This window comes from Equus caballus, chromosome 3 (assembly GCF_041296265.1).
Source record: "Equus caballus isolate H_3958 breed thoroughbred chromosome 3, TB-T2T, whole genome shotgun sequence".
NCBI classification, from domain to species: Eukaryota; Metazoa; Chordata; class Mammalia; order Perissodactyla; family Equidae; genus Equus; species Equus caballus.
Window position 1 is genome coordinate 23261729 of NC_091686.1, and position 22697 is coordinate 23284425.

General features: G+C 50.5%; 1 protein-coding gene across 9 annotated transcripts in view; it reads left to right on the forward strand.

Moving 5' to 3' along the window:
• Positions 1 to 18931, forward strand: part of ST3GAL2 (ST3 beta-galactoside alpha-2,3-sialyltransferase 2) — a 45495-nt gene extending 26564 nt beyond the window's left edge. For 3 of the 9 annotated variants that reach the window (XM_070262045.1, XM_023637312.2, XM_070262044.1), the window contains exons 2-7: positions 4556 to 5936; positions 8330 to 8523; positions 13053 to 13232; positions 14861 to 14906; positions 15194 to 15313; positions 16189 to 18931. In XM_070262045.1, coding sequence (XP_070118146.1) covers positions 5598 to 5936; positions 8330 to 8523; positions 13053 to 13232; positions 14861 to 14906; positions 15194 to 15313; positions 16189 to 16362 — 1053 coding nt within the window. In that variant the 5' untranslated portion in view covers positions 4556 to 5597 and the 3' untranslated portion in view covers positions 16363 to 18931. Of the gene's footprint in view, positions 1 to 2911; positions 3147 to 4555; positions 5937 to 8329; positions 8524 to 13052; positions 13233 to 14860; positions 14907 to 15193; positions 15314 to 15799; positions 15983 to 16188 lie in introns of those variants that run through there. The other 6 variants (XM_023637311.2, XM_070262043.1, XM_070262047.1 and 3 more) reach the window with 6 other exon arrangements.
• The last annotated feature ends 3766 nt before the right edge of the window (positions 18932 to 22697 follow it).

Consider the following 22697-nt stretch of genomic DNA (forward strand, 5'->3'; position numbering starts at 1 on the left):
GTTTGTTTATCTTCCACATATTAGTGGAGTCATACAGAGACTGTCTTTCTCTATCTCGCTTATTTTGCTTAACATAATACCCTCAAGGTCCATCCATGTTGTGAGTGGGATGATTTTTTTTTCAATTTTTTTTATTTTTTCCTTTTTTCTCCCCAAAGCCCCCTGGAACATAGTTGTATATTCTTAGTTGTGGGTCCTTCTAGTCATGGCATGTGGGATGCTGCCTCAGTGTGGTTTGATGAGCAGTGCCGTGTCCGCGCCCAGGATTTGAACCAACGAAACACTGGGCTGCCTGCAGCGGAGTGCACCAAGTCAACCACTCGGCCACGGGGCCAGCCCCCTAGGGGTTGATGTTATCCTTTTTTATGGCTGAGTCGTATTCCATTGTGTATATCTATAGATATAGATATAGATATAGATATAGATATAGATATAGATATATACCATATCTTCTTTATCCAATCATCAGTCATTGGGCACTTAGGTTGCTTCCATGTCTTGGCTATTGTGAATAATGCTTCAATGAACATAGGGGTGCATGGGTCTCTTTGAATTGCTGATTTCAAGTTCTTTGGATAGATACCCAGTAGTGGGATGGCTGGGTCATATGGTATTTCTATTTTTAATTTTTTGAGAAATCTCCATACTGTTTTCCATAGTGGCTGCACCAGTTTGTATTCCCACCAGCAGTGTATGTCTTGAACATTTTTGTACATCTCTTGGTTCAGATGTTCATATGTACCTGGTAGCAGAAATACTAGAGTTTACCACATACCCACTGGGATGCCTAAAATTAAAAAGAAAATATCAAGGACCTGGAACAAAGGGTGGAAATTTGTTACTGGTGGAAATGTAAAGTGCTACAATCACTTTGGAAAACTATTTGATAATTTCTAGTAAAGTTAAACATACACCTACCCTATGACCCAGTAATTCCACTCCCAGGTATTTACCCAAGGGAAATGAGACTTACGTGTCCACAAAAAGACTTGTATAAGAAAGTTCAGGGCAGTTTTATTCATAACAACCAAAAACTGAAAATGACTCAAATGTCCAAACGTGGAAAAGAACAAACTATTGATATACACAACATGGACGAATCTTCAAAACGTTGTGCTGAGCAAAAGAAGCTAGACACACAAGAGTACAAATGTGTGTTTATATGAAGTTCAAGGGCAAGTAAATCTAAGCTGTGGGGACAGAACTCAGAAGAGTGGTGGAATGGTAACTATGGAGTGGGAAGGAACACAAGGGAACTTTCTAGGGTGAGAGAAGTGCTCTGCTTCTTACGCTGGGTGCTTACACAGATGTACACAGAGGCAAACATTCACCAAGCTTTACGTTGAAGGATTTCTGCATTTTATTGTATATGAATTAAACCTCAATGAAAAAAGTAGATTGTCCCAAGTGGGGGTGAGGTTTTGGGGGAAAATGAAACAGTATATTCAACCTGTTGTCAGAATTCAGCTTAATCTTTAAATCTGCTTAATATGACAAGCTGGCTGAACTCACTGACTTTGTAATTCAGCGTTTTGAAATATTCAATCTTTGGGTGAGAAACCATTTGTTCCCGCCCAAACCTGAGGATTGCAATCTCTGAGGATGTCTCCACACATGGGAAGTCATAAAATAAATTAGCCTAGGACGACTAGGGGAACTTTCTAGACTCTCATTCTGTTCTTACGCCATATTTTCTGTGAGAAAGATGGTTGTAATTCCTCTTACAAAAAAGAAAAACACCACTGGGATGTGCCCATGTCCATCTTTATGAAGTAATTTCAAATTATCTTCCAAACATTGGAAGATATTTATTTTTTTCCCCACCAGTGGTCAGTGTGTATCAACTCCACATCCTTTCTAAACTCTTGGTACTGTTAGTTTTAAAAAATTTCCTCCAAGGATTTCTTTTAAAATATAGATCAGGTCATGACACATCCCTCCTCAAAACCCTCCATCAGATTAATAATAAATCCTAATGCCTTCAAAGTCCTCTGTGGCCGGGCCCCTCGTGCGTTCTTCTCTGGCACTCTCCCCTGCTTTGTTCCCTATAATTTCCCTGTCATCACACTTTGTAATCACCTGTGCCTTTGTATTTGCCAGTAGACTGGAAGCTCCATGAGGACAGGACAGGTATGTCCTGTCCCACACTGTCCCCCTACCCTGGCACTGGCCTGTTAAGTATCTGTTGACTGAGCCCCCACTGGGAAGTGGCCCAGGAAGACTGGCCTGCTTCCCTTTGCTGGCACCAGAGGTGGGGGCCGATGCCAAGTGTGTGCCCTCCCTCCGGCTTTTTTGTTCTGGCTTATGCATGGGCTTAACGTGGATGACCAGAGCAACTGTGCAGGGGGGAAGCAGAATGAGGCAGTGAGCAACTGGAGGGCGTGGGCAGTTCACCGAGGAAGCAAGCTGCGTGCAGACACTTTGTAAGGGTCAGCATTGGGTGACTTCTAGGATTTTGGGTGCATGTGTAGGGGCCTCTGACATCTAGTCCCAGTTAGCAGCAGCCCCTCCCTGTGCCTGCAAGTTGAGCAGCTCAGGCTCCCAGGAACAGCCCCGCCATGGGGTTGCAAAGGAAAGGCTTTTGCTGATTATTCCACTTCTTTGCTCTTGCCAAACATGTCAAAACTAGGACTTTTCCTCTCCCCTCTCCCCAGCAAGGCAGCCGGTTACCTCAGATGCCTCCTTTGTTGGGTCAGAATCCCTAGGAGTGACTGACTTCTGCGATGGGAGAGGTGTTTCCTCTGGTGCCTCCTGCACCAGCTGCTGCCCAGCCCCCACCTTCAGTGGCCATAGTGGTCCAGGTTCACCAGAAACCAGGTTTCCCCAGCGAGGCCCCTTGCTCCCATAACTTGCTCAGCCTGGAAAGTCACCGCCTCCCAGATCCACTTGCCTCATGGCTGGCTCTCCTCAGATCACTGGATGCTGGGAGCAGGATCCTGCAAAGCCAAGTTCCTTTCCTTAGAGTTGGTTGTGGAAATGGCAGAAGAGGACCTGGAAGAGTCAATGACCTGGCTTCTCCTTTACAGACTGTCCAGCCAAGGCCATGCCTAGAGTCTGGCCTGCTAAATGGATCAATAGAACATTGGAAGAAACACATTGGAGCCAGTGCTGCTGGGGCCCCTGTGGATTACAGCCAGGAGCCCGGGGTGAGGCATGCGGCCTGGATGAAGCTTCACTCTTGATGGGAAGCAAGCTTCTCTGTCTCCTTCTCTCTCACCCCTGAGTCCCTGGGTAGTTGAAGGAGCTCATGGGCTGCTTTCTGTACCCTGGCCAGTTGCAGGCTTTGGAACCAGATAGACCTGGACTCAAATCTCACCTCCACTCACAAGGTTGTGACTTTAGGCAAGTTCCTTCACTTCCTTGAGCATCGTTTTCCCACCCAGAATAATGTACTCCTTATGGGAATGTGCCAGCTCCGTGTCCTAATGGCTTTGTGGTTTGGCTTGGCCCCAGAAATTTGAGCTGCCACGAATGGAAGGAGTGGCTGAGGTTCTTGAACATAGAACCTGAGAGGCTGTCTCTGCAGCTGCTGGCAGCAGCCAGAGGAACTGAAAGGGCTGGAGCTGGAGCTAGAGCTTTCAGTGAGAGGCTGCGAGGCCCAGGGGCCAGGTCAGAACCAGGGCTAGCCGGATTTGGAGAGGAGCTGGTGGGAACAGGCAGGCAGCCAGGTTTAAGTGGTATGGAGCCAGTGCCTAGGGGCCTACTCTCAGCGTTGTCCCTGACTTTTACCTTGGCTCCCTTGCATGTGGCATCCATTTAGGCTCCTTTCCTTAGGGCGATCCCCAAACGGCCCCACAAGTGGCCTCTTCTCCCTGCTCTTGCCTGCCAGGGCAGCACAGGGCCTCAGGCTGTCAGCATTCCCAGGGACCCTGGTATTCATTTTGTCCATAACATACAGATGAAGGTGACTGCCCAGAGGGCTGACTGGTGGTGGTGCTGAGCCCAGCACCCCTGCGTCCTGACACAGTTGGGTTCTTTCCCTGACACCAGAGCTGGAAGGGTTGTTAATGGTTCACTGAACTAACCCAGGAATGCTTCATCTATAATCCACACCCGAGAGAGAAGAGGGCAAATTCCAGAGCCCAGACCCAGCCCCGCTTCTTTCTCTGAGGGGCTTCTCACAGGCACTGTGGGTAGGAGGGTGCGAGGGCACTGGGATGGGGAGTCATATCCATGGTCCCCTGAATTTTCTCTGGGTCATTTTCTCTTAAGTGTCACCTGAAATTAACCTCACATGTCTGTACTGGGAACTGTGTAAACCTGGATCTTGCAGTGATTTGCCAGGCACTCTAGGAAACTACTTTCTGTCTTTGTTTACCTCCTGGCTAATAAGTGAGGATGGCGGGCTGATCTCGTCCTTTGCGGCCCTGAGTTATGGAGAACGGTGCTATCTCTGGATAGAGGGGAGAGCCCTTTCTTTCATCCACACTTTGGTTAAGTGGGCGTCTCCTCTACTGCCAGCTTTGTCCTCTCTGGGACTTGGGGGCGGGGCTGGGAGAAAACGTGTGTGCGCGTACATTTATCTGCACATTATTTTTCCTCTCTGCAATTTCAGGGTCACGCTGTAGCAGCCTGGCGCCTGATGAGTGACGGGGAACCTGCCAGGGGATTACTGCTAGCGAGCAGGACAGCCAGCCTCAGGGGAGTGGGGATGGGCAGAGCAGCCTTGGAGCCCGGGCCAGCAGCACCAAGACGGAGGCCTGGACCCTGGCAGGGAGCTCGGCACACGCTCGGCTGACCCAGGCAGCATTCAAAGCAGCACCCTTCTGAGCAGCAGCTGTTCCCAGGCCCCAGAGGACCTCACAGCAGGGGCAGGAGTTATGAGACCCCCTACGCAACTGCATCCAGGGCTGTGACCTTCAGGAGAAAGGACTGGCACCTCAGATGGGAAGAGGAACAGCAGAACCTAACACAAGGAGGATCTTGGTCTCTGCAGCAGAGTTTTCTGACACCCACAGAGCTTCCTGTGTTTCTTCTCTCAGGATTGGGGCCTGGTTCCCTCCCCTGGCAGAGGGGTTGGGCCAGGAGGGCCAACAGAGGTGGGGGCGACTCTTGCATGGAATCCAGGCAGCTTGAAGCCCATGTGTTCTCTGTTGTGATTGGGGTGCGAAGGCTTCCCCCCTGTGGGGGACGAGGGGCCGCCTCGGCATCTGCTCATGAACCACAAGGACCCCGAATGCTCCAGACTGGACCGTTTCAAGCTGCCAAAGAAGGGGGCCCCCAGAGCTGGCAGCCAGCAACTCCAAGGGACTAGAGAGCTGGGATGGATTGACCTCCCTTTCGCTGGGGCGGCGGGAGAAGCAGAGCCTCTGTGGCCCAGCTAGTGACGGAGAGATCTGATGAAGCCGTAAGCAGGGGCCTGAGTGGCTCAAGGACAGGGGAGCCACTCCTGCCTACGTACTTTCTCCTTACGTTGAGGGAGGGTGGGACCCCTGCTGCTGTCCTCTTCTTGGCACGTGCCTCTATGCCCTTTGCACGTGGTGCCAGAATCGGCAGGCTACACCGTGGCTGGCCCGTCAACAGGCTGGGAACGGAGTGGCCACGGTGACACCCTCCTGCCCACCAGGCTGGTGGTCCAGCCCCCGGGGCGCTGAGCCATGAAGTGCTCCCTGCGGGTATGGTTCCTCTCCGTGGCCTTCCTGCTGGTGTTCATCATGTCACTGCTCTTCACCTACTCCCACCACAGCATGGCCACCCTGCCCTACCTGGACTCGGGGTCCCTGGGTGGGACCCACCGGGTGAAGCTGGTGCCCGGCTATGCTGGCCTGCAGCGTGTCAGCAAAGAGGGGCTCGCTGGCAAGAGCTGTGCCTGCCGCCGTTGCATGGGCGACACCGGCGCCTCTGACTGGTTTGATAGCCACTTCAACAGCAACATTTCCCCCGTCTGGACTCGAGAGAACATGGATCTGCCCCCGGATGTCCAGAGGTGGTGGATGGTGAGAGAGCCGTGGCCCCTTCTGCCTCCTCTTTGCTGCCCCCTCTCCAGGGGTCTGTCCCCCTGTTTGGGGGTCACTCTTAGAGCCCATTCTTGGATTTGGGCTGTCTGTCTTCTGGCTCCCAGAGCCTTAACAAAGTGTGAGGTCCTTTTGACCAGAACCATCTACTAGGATCACAGATCCTACAGGGCAGAGCAAGCTTTGGCCTGGAAGGAAAGAAAACAAGTATTTCCTAGTGCCTGTAGGGGCCAGGCATAGACCAGCAGTGCCTGCTGGGCAGGGAGGTAACATAGACAGGAGAAACAGATCCCAAGGGAGAAGATGGTGAGAAGCGAGGACCATGGCAACAGGGAGAGGGCCTGCCCTTTATACAGGAGGCAGCCGCTCTCAGCCCCAGCGATTGTTGCTCTGTAGGGATGTGACCCATCACTGCTGGATCTTCTGGACCTTTAAGAGAACCCAGAAGTCCAGATTTTTTTTGCTAAATATCCTAATTTGTAAATGTTGGCTCAAAACAATTTTAAACACCATGAGGGCCACTTACTTGGTTCTTTACAATTACCGGAAAAGATTTTCTTCTGGGCAGGGATAAGAAAGCATTGTCAACTCCTCTGGGGGTTAAGGGTGGTGAAGGGGAGGGGCTAAGGGGACGCGTGTGCCCACGCCTCCCGGCTCTTCTGGATTCTGTCGCCTTTCTGCTGCTTTTAATTCCCTTCACCCCATCTCTGTCGTCTCTAGAGGGTTGCTCTCCAGGCTCTGCCAGGGGCTTCTGGTTGCCACATGTATCAGGGGTGGAGCAGTATCAGTACTTAACCCAGAGACCCGCAGGCTGCCTGCATTCCCCGAGGGGGAACTTGGGAGGCAGCTCATGGTCCTCAGTTTCCCCCTGGCAAATGGAGAGGATGATGACTACCCCTTTTTCTCACCTTCAGGGAAGCTGTGAGGGTGAGTTCGTGTGATCAGGCTTATCACAACTCACAGATCCTGCTTCCTGGCCCAGACTGTCATAGTCCCTAAGGAGGAGGAGAACAGGGGTCACCAGGAGCCCCACAGCCCTTCCTGTGACAGCCTGGAGCCCTTAAAGGGTTCTACCTGTTGCTCATAGCCACAGCCTTCGTTTTATGGGAAAATCAAGGTTCAGAGAGTATGCAGGGTATATCCAAGGTGATGAGTTTCAGTGGTGGCCACCCAGGGCCAGAACAGGACCCTGGGCAGGTGTAGACCAGGGGCAGGCCAGGCCTCCTGCCTATGGGCTGGAGCTCAAGGCTATTTAAGCACCAAGCATGTTTCTTGGCTGAGATGCAACAGAGGCCACAGTCACCCCCTTTTGCCACAAACTTAGAAACTCTTGTCTCAGAGCTAAACTTCCATTCCACACTGAGTTTGTGGTCTTGTTCTTGAAGGCCTGTTCTGTGCTCAGAAGAGGCAGAGAAGCAGGCCTACCCCTTCCCCTCCATGTATTCCGTCCCCTGAGCAGCTCCTGCTGGGCCACAAACCTGTGGTGTTTCGGCTCAGACCACAGAGCATTTGAAAGCCCTGGCTTCTACCTTACCAGCTGGTGGTCCCTGGGCCAAGTCTAACCCCCCTCAATGTTTTTAAAATCTTTGCATTAGTTACCAACGTTTAGGAATCAGGATATTTCACATGAAATCCATATTTTCAGCTTCTCTTTAAAAACTGTAAAATTTGGTCCTTCTTGGCTCATTGCTTCACTCCTGTGTGTTACTTTCTGGCAACGTAGGCATCTAGTGCTGCCTCAGCCTCATTTCATGGTCTTTCACAGCCACTGGTGGTGGGAGGTACAGGGGACCAATTTCATTCCAGCCATTCTGACTTTGAAAGAATTTCTGTGCCTCCCTTCCTCTCACTGAGGGCTCAGGGAGTGGCTCTAGGTATCCTGTGGTGCGGCTTCTGTAACCCCAAGCCCTCAGGCTGAATCCCAGGGTTGTGTCCCCGTAGGCTGATTGGGAATGAACTCCTGAAGCTTGGTGGAGCTTTCCACATTAACTGCACCTCACAATAACTCTGTGTGACTCAGAGCTGCCCAGAGAGGACAGGAGAGCAGGGGCCTCTTCAAACATGACGAACCCAGGAAGTTTCTCTGCTTTTTGGCATGGGCCTGCAGATCCCTGGAGAATGTGTTGAATGGTGCCTTGACCCCTGAGCCCCCTCCAGTGCGTCAGGGCAGCTCCTCACTAGCAGAGCACTGTCTCAGAAGGGAGACTTTGCTGCTGTTGAGAGAGGGGAGAGTCCTCACTGCTCAAGGAGAATTCCTACTCACCCTGACAGCGTGGTTAGGAGGCCTGTGTGGCTTGGACCCTGGAGGATGAAGGCAGGGAGGGGAGGTAGGTGGGAATCTCTCCCTGCTCACACCCCTCCTTTCCCCTCCGCAGATGCTGCAGCCCCAGTTCAAGTCACACAACACCAACGAGGTGCTGGAGAAGCTATTCCAGATAGTCCCAGGCGAGAACCCCTACCGTTTCCGGGATCCCCACCAGTGTCGGCGCTGTGCTGTGGTGGGGAACTCAGGCAACCTGCGGGGCTCTGGCTATGGGCCGGATGTGGACGGGCACAACTTCATCATGAGGTGAGCCCAAGGGTGAGCCCAGGACAAGCCTCCAGGAGGGAGGTCTGACCGCCCTGGCCTTGTTTGGCAGTGTAGAAGTTGCCAGCTGCTGGGGGTGCCATGGGTCTCTGACATCCGGAACCTTCTGTGACAGGCTCAAGTCTCTCACTTTTGTCTGTTGGGGTGGATGGGGAGACAAAATTCCCATTCTAAACTTTGCTTGAGGCCTGCACTCAGTTTCCAACTCTGAATTCCTCTGAAAAGAGCTGGAACTAGACTCCTGGCTGATGTCTAGTGAAAACTCCCAGCAGAGGCCCTTCCACCTGCCTGGTCCCCTCAGCAGATGGGCCAGGAGTGAGGGCCCCAAGATAGCATCTTGCTTAATAGCCACAGGTGATTCCTTCTGGCAGACTCACAGAAGACTGAAGTCCTGGGCAGGAAAAGGAGCTGTGCAGTGCTTGCTCTGGGCTGCTGTCCCTCCCCTTTATCTCGGAAGGTTTAGATCATGGAGGGGCTCATTCATTCAGCAGACACCTATGCCCGGTCTTGAGGAAAGGAGAAGGGTTTGGAGGGCATTCATTCCATACAAAGACACAGAGTGAGGAGCCTGGGAGTGAACAGGGACTGGAGGGTAGACTTATACAGGGCTGCTCACTCTGCTCCTGAACCTCTGTCTTCTGACTTCCTCCCTAGATTTGAGGACAGGAAATGCCACAGTAGGGATCCTTCCATCCCACTCCTTGGTGGAGAAAGAGCCTTAAGAATAAAGATACTGAAAATGCCCCGTTTTCACTTTCATCTTAGGATGAGCATTGTAGAAAGACCAGGTTTCCCAGGAGGTAGAAGGAAGGGCTTTGTCTTAGAAACTGTTGCTGTCTCCATAGCAACACCAAGGCAGCAATATGTCTCTGAGGTTTTCAACATTCCTTACAAAACCTTTCTCATGTTGAGAACGGTGGGGGCTGGGGGAGAGAGAGGGATGCTAGGCCCCATCCAGGAACCCAGAGCCACCTGAGATTCTCCCCATCCTCCAAGTGCTGGCACCCAGAAGGCGAGGGAGGCAAGCTGGGAGCTGAGAGGGGCCTCTCTCCACCCAGAGACTTGGCCGAGATTGGGGAATGAGGCATCCAGCACTTCAGTGCAGTGCCTTGGGAAGCCCAGGGCAATGCTCTCGAGTGCCTGAAGCTCCTGCCTCACCTGTCCTCCCATCTACACCTAGTGGGAGCTTTCATTATACACGTTGGTGATGGTTGTGAAGCTCCAGGCTACAAGCACGGCAGACAAAAAGACTTGGCCTCTATGACTCATGGGCGATACCTGGTCAGGCCCGGCTGCAGAGAGGAATTCACAGACATTCCCTCACAGGGACCAGGCTAGGAGATGTGGTGTTTTGGAGTGGACTTCAGAATGGCTTTGTAGAAGGGGTAACCGAGATGGTAATTGGCTTTTTGCTGATCTGTATAAGGAGCCAGATGGCAGTGGAGGTGACTCTGCTTATAGGCAATATGTTGGTTTGGAACCAGTGGGGAGGCCCTCCTTTCGGGAAGCAGGACCAACGTAAGACCTCATGGAAGGGCTGAGCTGAGATACAGTGAGATGATGGCTCTACCCACCTCCCCCGCAACCAGCTTCCTCCTCCTCCTATATGTCTTCTGAGCCCTGCTGACAACTGCAAATGGAGTTGAGCTGGTCCTGCCTCTACTGGCCAGCAGATAGATCCATGACTCCTAGAATAGCATCTGGCAGATTGTAGGATCGCCATAAATATACGAATAAGGAAAGGTATTAGACGGCCAGGTGCCCAGCCCTAAGCGTGAATGCATGTCAACCCTGCCTGTGCCCCTGCCCCCAGGTACTTCTTTGGCAGCTGGAAGCAGCCAGGAACAGATAGAATGCTAGAATGCTTTTCCTCCAAGTCACAGAGACCCAGCTCATCCTCTCTATCCTGCTTTGGCCCCTTTCCAGGGCTTGGCTTCTCCAGGGTGAATCAGAGCCTCGAAGCAAAATCCTGTCCCCAGAAGTATGCCACATTCCTTCCCTTTGCCTTGGAGGCTCCGAAACATCTTTTTGGACCTCTTGCTCCATTCATTCTCAGACTTTGAAAGCTGGAGCCTGCCCAGCAAGCGGGAGGGACCTGAGGGAGGTGGAGGCTCTGCAACAGGGCTGACTGAGGAGCGGGAGGCAGTGATCCTGGCTGACACGTCTGTGAAGGGACTTCGTGAAAGCTCTGGCTGCTGATTCAGTGGACAAGTGGAAAAGGCAGATGGTGTGGGGTGGGGGTGGGGGAGTGTAGGGGTGGGGGTGTCTTCAGAAGCTAACCTAGGGCAGGTGTCCCCCTTTGATCTGCAGGACCACCTTGGCTCTCCATCTTAGGTGAGATGAGGTTTGTTTCTTGGCTACTCGGAAGAATGAACCTTGACCCCAGCCCCTGCCCGGCCCAGGCCCTAGACAACTTGAGTGTCATCATCCCGTCTTCCACCTCCTGCTGCCCCCTTCCATACCCCAGGCAGCTGAGAAATACCATCTTTGTTAAGGCTTCCTCTCCAACCTGCTCTGTTCCTCACAGACCCCAGGGCTGATGTGGCAGAGGGCAGATCCAGACTGTGGCTCTGGTGACCATAGGACACCAATGCTGTGTGTGGAGCTGTAGCAGCCCTGGAAAACTGTTACTGAGGAATGGGAAAGGATGCTTCTTGGCTCCTCTGGGAGACAATATCTCTGAACCCTAAAAAGCAGAAGATCAGAGGGGCACCTGGACAGGAGGCAGAGGGGCAGTTAATCTAAAGAAATAGGTTTGGGGGAGGGAGGCAGGGTCTGGATCCCTGTTTGGAGGCTAGAGCACAATTGGTCCTGCAGAGAAGATTCTAGGCTTCTACTTCACCAGAGTAGAACTGACACTGCTAAGAATAAAGACTCACTCTCTAGCTCCAAATCAGGCCACTCTCAGGCTTTATAGTCTCCCAGCCCCAAACACCCTTCAATCCCTCAAGGGAAGGGAAGCGGAGAGGCAGGAGGTACAGTAGTGTGACCAGCAGGGGTGCGGCCTCCTGAATGTGCTCTTACCACATCACATCATGCCATCAATGGGAGAGGGGCAGAGGGAAGGCAGTGTGGGAGCCCCCGTGACACAAGAGGTCTTCACCCACCCAGCTCTGTGGTGCTGGCCACTTTAAAGATGGGGAATGTTCATACTGGTTTTACACAACACATAAAAAGCTGGGAGAGCATGTGGAGACTTCACTCTCTCTCTCCCAGATCCCTGTGTCCCCAGTGGAGGTCCAGGTTACAGTCACCCACCTTGGTGGTCATGATTCTGCAAGGTGGTCCACATAAGACAGGAATGTTCTCATAAAGTATCACAGCAGAAAAGACCAACAAGTTTGTGTTTAAAGCTGGATCACCTGTTTTTAAGCTGCTCACCCAAAAAGGGAGCTTTGATTTTATTGATCCTATGTTTTGCACCAATTGAAAAGAAGTAGAAACCCTCTTGGCTTATTACACTCAGGGGGGGTGGGGAGCCTGTGCGGAGTTTCCAGCTTCTTCCATGACAGTGCAGAAGAGACAGACCCACACTGCACATCACCAGGGTACAGCCAAGGGTGGGCACTGTCAGAATTTGGGGCATCACTCTTGGCCTTGGCGTGGAAAGGCAGACAAGAACTTAAACTACAGGGACAGGGTGGCTGGGGCTGGGGGAATAGAGGCTGTCTTCTTCCCTCCCTCTTTTACTCCCTCCCTCCCTCCCTCTCTCTCTCTTTCCTTCTTCTCTCTGTTTCTCTCTCTTTTTTTTTTTTTTTACAAAAAATGTTATCACACTATCTAGTTTGAAGTGTTCCTTTTCTGTGTTGTAATTCCCTCCTGCTGCACATAGTAGGTATTCAAAAGACATGTATTAAAAGGAAAGAAGTAGGATAACTCACAGCACTTGGTTTTTTCAATGAATAGCTCTTGGACTTATTTCTTATTTACACACGTACATCTACTTCATTCTGATGGCTACATGGTATTCCATTATATGAATGTGCCAAAATGTATCAACCAGTTCTTTATTGTTTAATTGATTCTCCTTTTAACTATTATAAATAATAGTATTTATTTATGATAGTATTCATATATAATATTCATAAATAATACTACAGTGAATATCTTTGTACACATGTCTTTGCACACTTATGCAGCCATTTTTTTTTTCCTTTTTCTCCCTAAAGCCCTCCAGTACACAGTTGTATATTCTTCGTTGTGGGTCCTTCTAGTTGTGGCATGTGGGATGCTGCCTCAGTGTGGTTTGATGAGCAGTGCCATGTCCGCGCCCAGGATTCGAACCAACGAAACACTGGGCTGCCTGCAGCGGAGCGCGTGAACTTAACCACTTGGCCATGGGGCCAGCCCCTTATGCAGCCATTTTTATAGGACAGATTTCTAGAAATGGAATTGCTGGCTCAAAGTGTACCCCCATTTATATTTTGATGGCTAGCACCAAATTGTCCTCTAAAAATCTCTTATCAGTTTCCAGGGCGGTTTCTTCTCATATCACTCTCTTGTCCCTGCAGGATGAATCAGGCTCCAACTGTGGGCTTTGAGCAGGATGTTGGCAGCCGAACCACCCACCATTTCATGTACCCTGAGAGTGCCAAGAACCTGCCTGCCAATGTCAGCTTCGTGTTGGTGCCCTTCAAAGCCCTGGACCTCCTGTGGATTGCCAGTGCCCTGTCCACAGGGCAGATCCGATTGTGAGCCACTCTGCTGACTTGAAGTGGAATATGGGTGACAGGACTACCTGGGGAGGAGTCTTCCCAGGGACTGGATCTTAGAAGTCCTTTTACTTAATATTTTGGCCAAGAGGGGCTGATGAGGCAATAGTTGCAAGGGCCCCAAATGATAGGTTAACTGAGGCCACAGATTGTTGTGTCGCTTCCTGCATAGTGACAGCCAGCATACTGGTGGTGGAAAGGTGAAGAAAGGACAATCTAGTTTTGGTCTCCTTCCCAGGAGGTGGCTCCTGACTGTGGGAGCTCTGCCTTCTGAGAACTTTCTTTGGAGGCAGGTACCCAGTCACAACTGGGAACCTCAGGAAATTCAATACACCAAGCATTTTTTTAACAGCTTTATTGAGATATAATTCTCATACCCATACAATTCACACATTTAAAGTGTACAATTCATTGGCTTTTAGTATATTCAGAGTTGTGTGACCATCACAATTAATTTCAGGACACTTTCATATTCTAAAGGTGAAGATCTTTAAAGATAAAGATCTAGAGATATGCCTGTATGCCTTAGCCATGACGCTCACTCTCTCCACCCCCAGCCCCCAGCCCTAGGCAAGCACTAATCGCTTCTGTATCTCATGATGTATTTTTGTGTGTGTGGTAAAATATATGTAACATAAAATATACCATTTTAACCACACAGGTCAGTAGCATTAAGTAACATTCACATTGTTGTGCCAACATCGCCGCCATCCCTCTCCAGAACTTTTTCATCATCTCAAATGGAAGCTCTGTACCCATTGAACAATAACTCCCATTTCCCCCTCCCCCTAGCCCTGATAATCACTATTCTTTCTGTCTCTACGATTTGACTGTTCTAGGTACTTCATATAAGTGGAATCATAGTGTTTGTCCTTTTGTGTCTGGCTTATTTCACTTAGCATAATGTTTTCAGGGTTCATCCATGTTGTAGGATGTATCAGGATTTCATTCCTTTTAAAGGCTGAATGGTATTCCATTATATGGATATACCATGTTTTATTTATCCATTCAGGTGTCAATTGACAGTTGGGTTGTTTCTACCTTTTGCCTGTTGTCACCATGTATTTTTTAAACACAGAAGTATAAGTTACAGTTTCCTTACTTTATTTTATCTTATGTTTGGGAGACATAAGCGCTAAAATAAGTGCTATAGAGTTTAAGTCCCATAGATACTTAGAAAAGGAAGCGTAGGTTACAGGCCCCATGGCTGGCTAATAGGGAAGGAGGGATTTGTGCCAAATGTGGGAACAGTAGCGAGAGGGTCATTGTGGGCAGAGGTCAGAGCACAAACATGGTGGGTGTGAGATGAACGGTGAACTCAAGTGGAGAGTTCACAGCAGAGAGTTGTGGGAAGAAAAGTTGGGGCTGGATTATGGAAGGCTCCCATCCTTGTCTAAAACATCCTCTTTTATCCTGGAGGACATGGGGAGCCACTGAAAGTTTCTGATGATATGCTGATGAAGGTATTCAGTGATGTGCTATGGAAGAGCAGTCTGGAAGCAGGGGGCGCCTGTTGTGAGGCTGTCATCACGCAGACCTGAGCGGGAGGAAAGGCATCCCTGGGTCCCATGGAGCCATCTCAGTGTTATTTTTCTTTCTGCTTGTAGCACCTATGCCCCAGTGAAGTCCTTCCTTCGAGTGGACAAAGAAAAGGTAAGCTCCCTCCTCCTCCTCCTTATTCATCCCCACCTCAATGGGAACAGTGCAGACCTGACTCATGGTGTCCCTGGTCCTGTGGCTCAGGTGTCCCTCAGTGCCCCTCCAGAACCTTCAGAGTCCAAATCTGCTAGTATGCCTGACCCCCCACAGAGGCGGCAGGAACCACGGAACACAAACAGGTCCCCTAGCAAGCATGGAGGAACTGGCAGAAGTTGCTCAGAGCCTGGCCTGAGTCTCCGTGCCCCAAAAGCCCCTCATGTGTCTGTTACCTATTCTCCCAGGTCCAGATCTACAACCCAGCCTTCTTCAAGTACATCCATGACCGGTGGACAGAGCATCATGGGCGGTACCCTTCCACAGGGATGCTCGTGCTCTTCTTTGCCCTGCATGTGTGTGACGAGGTGAGGAGCCCAGTCTGGGGGTAAAATCGCAGGACTCATGGAATAGAGGGAGTCAGCCCATCTCAGGGCTTAGCGGTGCCTCAAGAGGAATGTGCTTTTATAGGCAGAATCCAAGTGGCTTTGATTCCCCCTGTTTCTAGGCTATAAAGTATAGATCTGCACTTCCCAAACTTACTACTTTCATGATTTTACCAAATCTGAAATCACTTCATTGAAAAGTTAAATTTATTTAAAAAGGAAATAGAATATTACTTCCATAATGGATATTATTTGCCAGAAAGAAAAAATGACCATAAACATAAATAGAATGGAAACAATGTAGTTAAGTTTCAGCTGGATGGTAGTCTCCCACAGTTGTGGGCACCAAGCATACTCTGTGTTAAAAATGGGGGTTAGTCTTTCAAGGAATCACATCCCGCTGGCGGGCTGGGCTACTGGGCCATACACGGTAGTGCTCACGCCCAGCACACCCAATTTGGCCAGCAGATTCTTCGGTGTATGGTATTGGGTGTTTGACCAGCTTTCAAATATAAGTGCTCCATTAACAACAACAACAAAAGGAAGTTAGCAAGGGTTGGAGAGCTGTCATAGCCTACCCCCAAACTGAAGCATTCTTGATGTGATCAGAAGGACGGAAGGAGAACCGGAAGGGAGCAGCGTCTCCCACTGGTCAGTGTCTTCAGCGCCAGGCGTGGGTGTCCCGCCCCCACCTCCCGGTGCCCCACCGCGCTCTGAGAATTGATGAGCTGCGGGCCTCCCAGGTGTCGTCGGGTCGCCGCGGCCCCTTTCTCCTCCCTCACCACGACCCGAGGCCCTCCCGCGCCCTGTCCTCCTGGTTCCCGACATGGAGTGACCTGCGCCGCCCTCCCCTGCAGGTGAACGTGTACGGGTTTGGGGCCGACAGCCGGGGCAACTGGCACCACTACTGGGAGAATAACCGGTACGCAGGCGAGTTCCGGAAGACGGGCGTGCACGACGCCGACTTCGAGGCCCACATCATCGACATGCTGGCCAAGGCCAGCAAGATCGAGGTCTACCGAGGGAACTGAACCCGGCCTCGCCGCGACCCTTCCGGCCCGGCCGCGAGTCGCCGGTGCGCGATCCCAGCAGGGACTCGAGGCCAGCCCGGGCGCGGCGGCCTCGGCGTGGGCGCGGCGCCGGCTGCGCGTCTCCGGGCAATCGGCAGCGACGCCCAGCCGCGGTCTGGACCAATCAAGCTGCAGTCCAGCGAGTGCTGCTGTCCCCCGCCAATCATGAGACTCTGGGGGCCGGCCCAAGCCTGGCACCAATCAGCGCTGCAGTCGGGCTGAGCCTCTGTTTTTCCCAACCAATCATGCGACTCAAGGAGAACTTCCGGCGCTGGGACCCGCCTCCTCCAATCAATGGCCTTTGGAGGCGGGCCAGCGGCCGCCCAGTCCCCACCCCTTTCTGCTTTTGGGTAGGGTTTTATTTCATGCTTTTTATGGAGTAGGGGTTGCTTCTGCCTTCCTTGAAGTGGCTTCCTCACGCTCGTCTGGGGCGTTTCTCAGTCGCTTGCTGGCCTGACCCCTCCAGGTCACCGAGGAGGAAATGGGGAAGGCTGGGGCAGCGGCGGCTGGCTTCCCCTTCCCGGGGGTCCCTCGTGGCCTCGGGGTGGGCGGGGGGCGTTCGGCGAGCCTTTCTGGTGGTCGGGGCCGCTCCCGTGGTTTCCAGGGGGCGCGCTTTCACCCCAGGGGAAAAGCCAGCCCCTTCCCAAACCGCTCAAGGCCTCCGAGAGGGTTTTAGACCCCACCGTCTCTTTATCTGTCAGGCCCAGATGGGTGAGTGTAAACCCACCAAAGAAATGCAGAGAGAATCCAGAGGGCGCGTGGGACCCTCATCTCCCTTCCTCCCTTTCCCCACCATCGGCCACCCTATGGAATGGCCTTTCTGACCAGGGCATTTGGTGTCTCACTGGGAAACTAGAACTGTATTCACCCCTTGCTTGGGGGCGGAATTCGCTTAGGGCCTAATTCTGGGACGCAGGTGTAAGGAACAGGGCAGGGGACAAGGAGGCCCCGTCACATCAAAAGTAAGGTGCTTCTCACTCACGAGTACCCTCGGCCCCTAACCCTACTGTTCGCCCGCACCCTTTTCAGTGTCCCTCCCTAAGTCCTGGGCCTCCTCACCAGCCTACTTGTTGCTCAGAAAAGAAAATCAAAACCTGCCCTGGGATGATTGGGACACTGCTGCTTCTCCCTCTCCCCCCCTCCCCCCTCCCCCCTCCCCCCTCCCCCTCCCCCTCCCCCCCTCCCCCTCCCCCGCCTCGCCTCTCCCCCCCTCCCCTCTCCCCCTCCCCTCTCCCCCCTCCCCCTTTCCACCTCTCCCCCTCTCCCCCTCTCTCCCCCTCTCTCCCCCTCTCTCCCCCTCTCTCCCCCTCTCTCCCCCTCTCTCCCCCTCTCTCCCCCTCTCTCCCCCTCTCTCCCCCTCTCTCCCCCTCTCCCTCTCTCTCCCTCTCTCTCCCTCTCTCTCTCTCTCTCACACACACACACATACAAGTCTTTGGCTGGCTCTAGGGAGAGGGAGCGACAGGTGGCAAAGAAAGCTGGAGATGGGGAGCGCAGCTGCCTGGTGCATGCACCTTCTTCCTTTAACTATCACCCCAAAGAGGAGTAGGAAACCTCTTGCTCGGGGGTGGAATTTGCTTCGGGCTCATAATTTGGTTAACCTGAGGTTACCAGGTTTGGCTGACCAACAATGATTCTTTTAAAATTCTGAGCTGGCCCCCTGCATGCCTCTTTCCCTGCCCACGTGTCCCCCCCATGCTCCCCTCCTGCCTCCTTGCTCTAACCCACTTTCCATTTCCAGCTCTAGAAAGGCTGGGGAGTTAACAACCAGGTTACAAGTGGAAGCTGCTTGCATGACTGAACCCAGCTTAAGTCCCTAGAGGAAGCTGCTGGTGGTGGTCTCACCCTTCAAGGTGGGGACGTTTAGGAGGGGGAGAGGGCTTCTGTGAAGCTTCCAAACCACTAAAAGGATCCCCCTTCCTGACACTGATGAACACAGATACCACCCTTTTGCTTAGTGAGTTGATACCACCTAGCAGCCTCCTGGCCATTGATATGGTTCCTGCAGCTGGCTGGGGGAACAGTACAGCAGGGGGGTGTATTAGAGGAGGGTTGGGGTGTGGGGGTGGGGCAGTGAGCACCCCTAAAAGTTAATATATTGAGAACTTAGCTTGAGTGTGTTCCTTCCCAATTCCAAAAGTAGGAGGAGTAAAGAATGAGGGTGGATTTGGGGGCCTTTAGTGGAACGCCTCCTCAGGGCCTCCCTCCCCATTAGAGAGTCAAAGCTCCAGCCCTTCTTGCCAGTCTCCTCTCAGTGCTTCCTGAAGAGGCTGTTGTGAGTGTTTAGAAGAGGAAAAACACAATGCAATCATGCCAAACAGTATTGAGCAGAATAATTTATTTCTTTTTTGTTCCTTTTTCTTCTTTTTTTTTTTGGTTTTGTTTAAACCCATTAATAAATCCCCATTCTGGAAGAGGTAGGTCCCAGCATCTAGCCCTGATCTCCTTTTCTGCAATAGTTATTTAAACAAACATTTTTTTATTTTCTTCCCTTTCTCTGTCTTTCTGAATTAAAAAGAACAAAAAAACTGTATAGTCGTTCGTCTGTTCTGAAATGTGTATGGTCGTGGAAAGAAGGTGTATCTGCAGTGGGGGGCTGTGACTGAGTAATGGCTAAGAATGTTGGGGGCATATATGAAAGGGGGAGGGGACGACTCACAGACACCCTCCCCTTATACATGAGGAGCCTAGGTCCATGGACCCTACTGTCTGAAGTTCCCAAGACATGTAAATCGTCTTTTTGTTAAAAATCAATTCATTGTTCCCTCTTCACTTTTCTCTGAAAGAGGAATGAATTGGAGAGAATGGCTGGCAACTTCCCACAGTGGCTGTCCTGCCTCCACTTTGGCCCGTCTCCATCAGTCTCATGCATTTGGGCGTGTCACCAGCTGGGCGGCAAGCTTGGCCGTCCCCACCTCTCTGAGGGGTGAGTGCCTCTAGGACAGGTTTCCCCCGCCTTTTGCATGGCCTTGCTGTCTCTCCCTCCCCTGCTCCTACCATGTCTGGAGGAGAACCTGCATCTTGAGTGCAGGAGCTAGAAAGGAGGGAGGACCTCCTTTGGGAAGGCGGCTCTCTGCTCATGTTTGCACCTCTTCTCTGCCAGCCGCCATCAGCCATCTATGTTCCCAGTGACATTTGCTGCAGTGTTCAAGTGGTGGGCAGATGAGAGACTTCTACTGCCTAGCGGCCAGCAATGGAGAAGAAAATGTCCTTGGGGTAAAGATACTGAGGATATGAAGAGCAGTGGGGCCTCAGGAACCCAGCATTAGGGAATTCTGTAAAGACACAGCTCCATTCTCTGAAGCCCAACTGAAGTGATGTTAACAGTGGGGTTGGAGCTGGCTTCTCTTTGTCCGCCTTTCTGTCCCTGATGGTTAGTTAGACCCAGCTTTTCAATTGTTAGCAACAGAGAGTAGGGAGAGCTGGGAGCATCCTCTTCTCCTCCAACCTTCCCCACCGTGGAGAAACCTGGCCCTAGAGCTTGGCCAATTTCCCTAAAACGCTGAAGGAGTCCAAGCTTAGGCGATGAGGGCAGGCCCAGGGTGCCTCAGCCTGTTCCTTGGGTGGCGCTGCTTGTGGATGGCAGTGCTATTTCGTGGGTTTAGGGTTGATGGTGGGAACAGGGAGGTAGACCATCTCTCTTTGCCACAGACTCTCCAGTAGCATTTAGATGGCTGAATTATGAGGCCTGGTGGCAGGATGGCACACACACAGTGTGGACTGCTCAGAACTGTTTCTTGTCTGGGCCCCACTCAAACCCGGCTGCCTTATGGGTTACCATAATTGATTGGAGCAGTACTCCCAAATGTCCTATGTGTTACCTCCAGAATCAAGAGTTCTTCCAAATTGTGTCTTTCCCTCCCCCCGCATGTTGGCCACGGACTGTATTGCTTTGATCTAGCAAAGATCTGGAACCACAGGTTGGCACTGCTGCTTGAGTACCTTTGCAATGAACTACTGTCATTCTCCATGACTTAGACAGTGAGTAATGGGATGAGGAAGAAATCACTCACCCCTGCATAAGTAGGTTTGATGACAGCACCAATCTCTGCAAATCTTCCTGGGACATGGCATTGACTTTGACTTACTATCCTGGAGATGGGGTGGAAGGCAGTTCCAGGGAATTCTGTTTGGCTAATCCCATCATAATAACCCTCACTCCATGGGTCAGCTTCCCAATATGGGGATTTTGCCAGGTGGTAAATCTCTCTCTTCCTTATAAGACTGAGGAAGTTACCTTAAAATGGGTCTGCGGTCTCATTGGACCCACCATTAAATGGACTTGGATTAGAGCTCCATCTCTCATTTGCCATAATAGTCTCTGACTCTAACTGCTGGACCACACTGACATTCGAGTCTCAGAGCCAGTATCTGATAATTCTTGCAGGTTGGATATTTCCCTTTCCCCTGTCACTGTCACTCCTGGAAATAGGGCCCTCTGGAAAGGCTTGGGAAAGATTCACAACACACACCTAAGCAACATCAGAGGGTCACTCCTGAAAGGACCCTGGGATCCTCTTGAAAAAGAGGCTCCAGATGTGTAACCTGCATTAGGTCTGGGAACTGGGTAAGAAGCTGTGAGTCTCCATTGCTGGGACTCAAGTTTCTTCTCAGCACCCCTCGAATTTTCCCTCCCATACACATCAGTACCTTAGTAGGCTGCCCATCATTTATTTCATTTCTAGGGACCCCTATGGTCAATTAACTATTGTCCCAAATCCTTATAGGTCAAAACTAATTGCCAGGGGCTGGCCCGGTCGCACAGCAGTTAAGTGCACACGTTCCGCTTTGGCGGCCCCGGGTTCGCCGGTTCGGATCCTGGGTGTGGACACAGCACTGCTTGTCAAGCCATGCTGTGGCAGGCGTCCCACATATAAAGTAGAGGAAGATGGGCACGGATGTTAGGTCAGGGCCAGCCTTCCTCAGCAAAAAGAGAGGAGGATTGGCAGCAGATGTTAGCTCAGTGCTAATCTTCCTTTAAAAAAACCCCAAAAAACCTAATTGCCAGACTGTGGCTTCTTATGGTAAATGTGCCTACCTATCTTGGATAGTTTGACACTTATTAGGCACATTTTTGTGGCCTTTTTCATGCTGGGATCCCGTTATTCTCTGACTTACAGATGACAGCCACCAGAGAGTTCTTCAAAGATGTTGGTGCCCCAATCACTAATGCACTTTTTAAATTAATTTTTTAAAATCATTTTTGCTGTGGAAGATAATACATATGCAGAAAAGAGCATAGAAATAAATGAACAAAAATGTAGAGCTTAATGAATTATTTTTTAAAATCTCCATAATAGAAATATATTTCGCAAAGCAGAAATAGGATAATATTATATATAATACGTATATTATAGATATAGATAGGATTATCTATATAATTTCTGTGGTAAAGGAAAAATAATTAACAATTCCACTGCCATTTGAATACCAAAATGGACTGAAGAAAAGGAAAAAAGAGATGGTTGAATGCGTTACATGGAAAAATTAAGAAAAGCTAGAATTTTCTTTCTTTATTTTTCCAGCTTTATTGAGATAAATATTGACATTGTGTAAGTATAAACTGTACGTCTTAGTGATTTTATGTGTGTATATATTACAAAATGATGGCCATGATAAGGTTCCTCAACACATCCATCACCTCATACAGTTACAATTCTTTTGCATGTGGTGAGAACTTTTAAAATCTCTCTTAGCAACTTTCAAATAAACAAGACAGTATTGTTAACTATAGTCACCACGCTGTCCATTACGTCCCCAGAACTTATTTATCTTATAACTGCAAGTTTGTACCTTTTAACCTCCTCCACCCATTTCCCCACTCCCCCTAACCGCTCACCCCTGGCAACTACCAATCTGTACTTTGTTTCTATGAATTTGATTTTTTTCACATTCCACATATAAGTGAAATCATACGGCATTCGTCTTTCTCTGTCTGACTTATTTCACTTAAAATAATGCCTTCAGGGTCCATTCACGTTGTTGCAAATGGCAGGATTTCCTTACTTTTTATGACTGAATAATATTCCATCGTGTGTGTATACATTTGTATACACACATACATATATGTACATGCCACATTTTCTTATCTATTTCATTCATTGATGGACACTTAGGTTGTTTCCGTGTCTTGGCTACTGTGAATAATCTTTCAAGGAATATAGGAGTGCAGATATCTCTTCAAGACAGTGATTACATTTCCTTCACATGTGTACCCAGAGGTGGAATTGTTGAATCATAATAGTAGTTCTATATTCACGTGCAAAAGAATGAAACTGGATCCCTATCTTACGCCACTC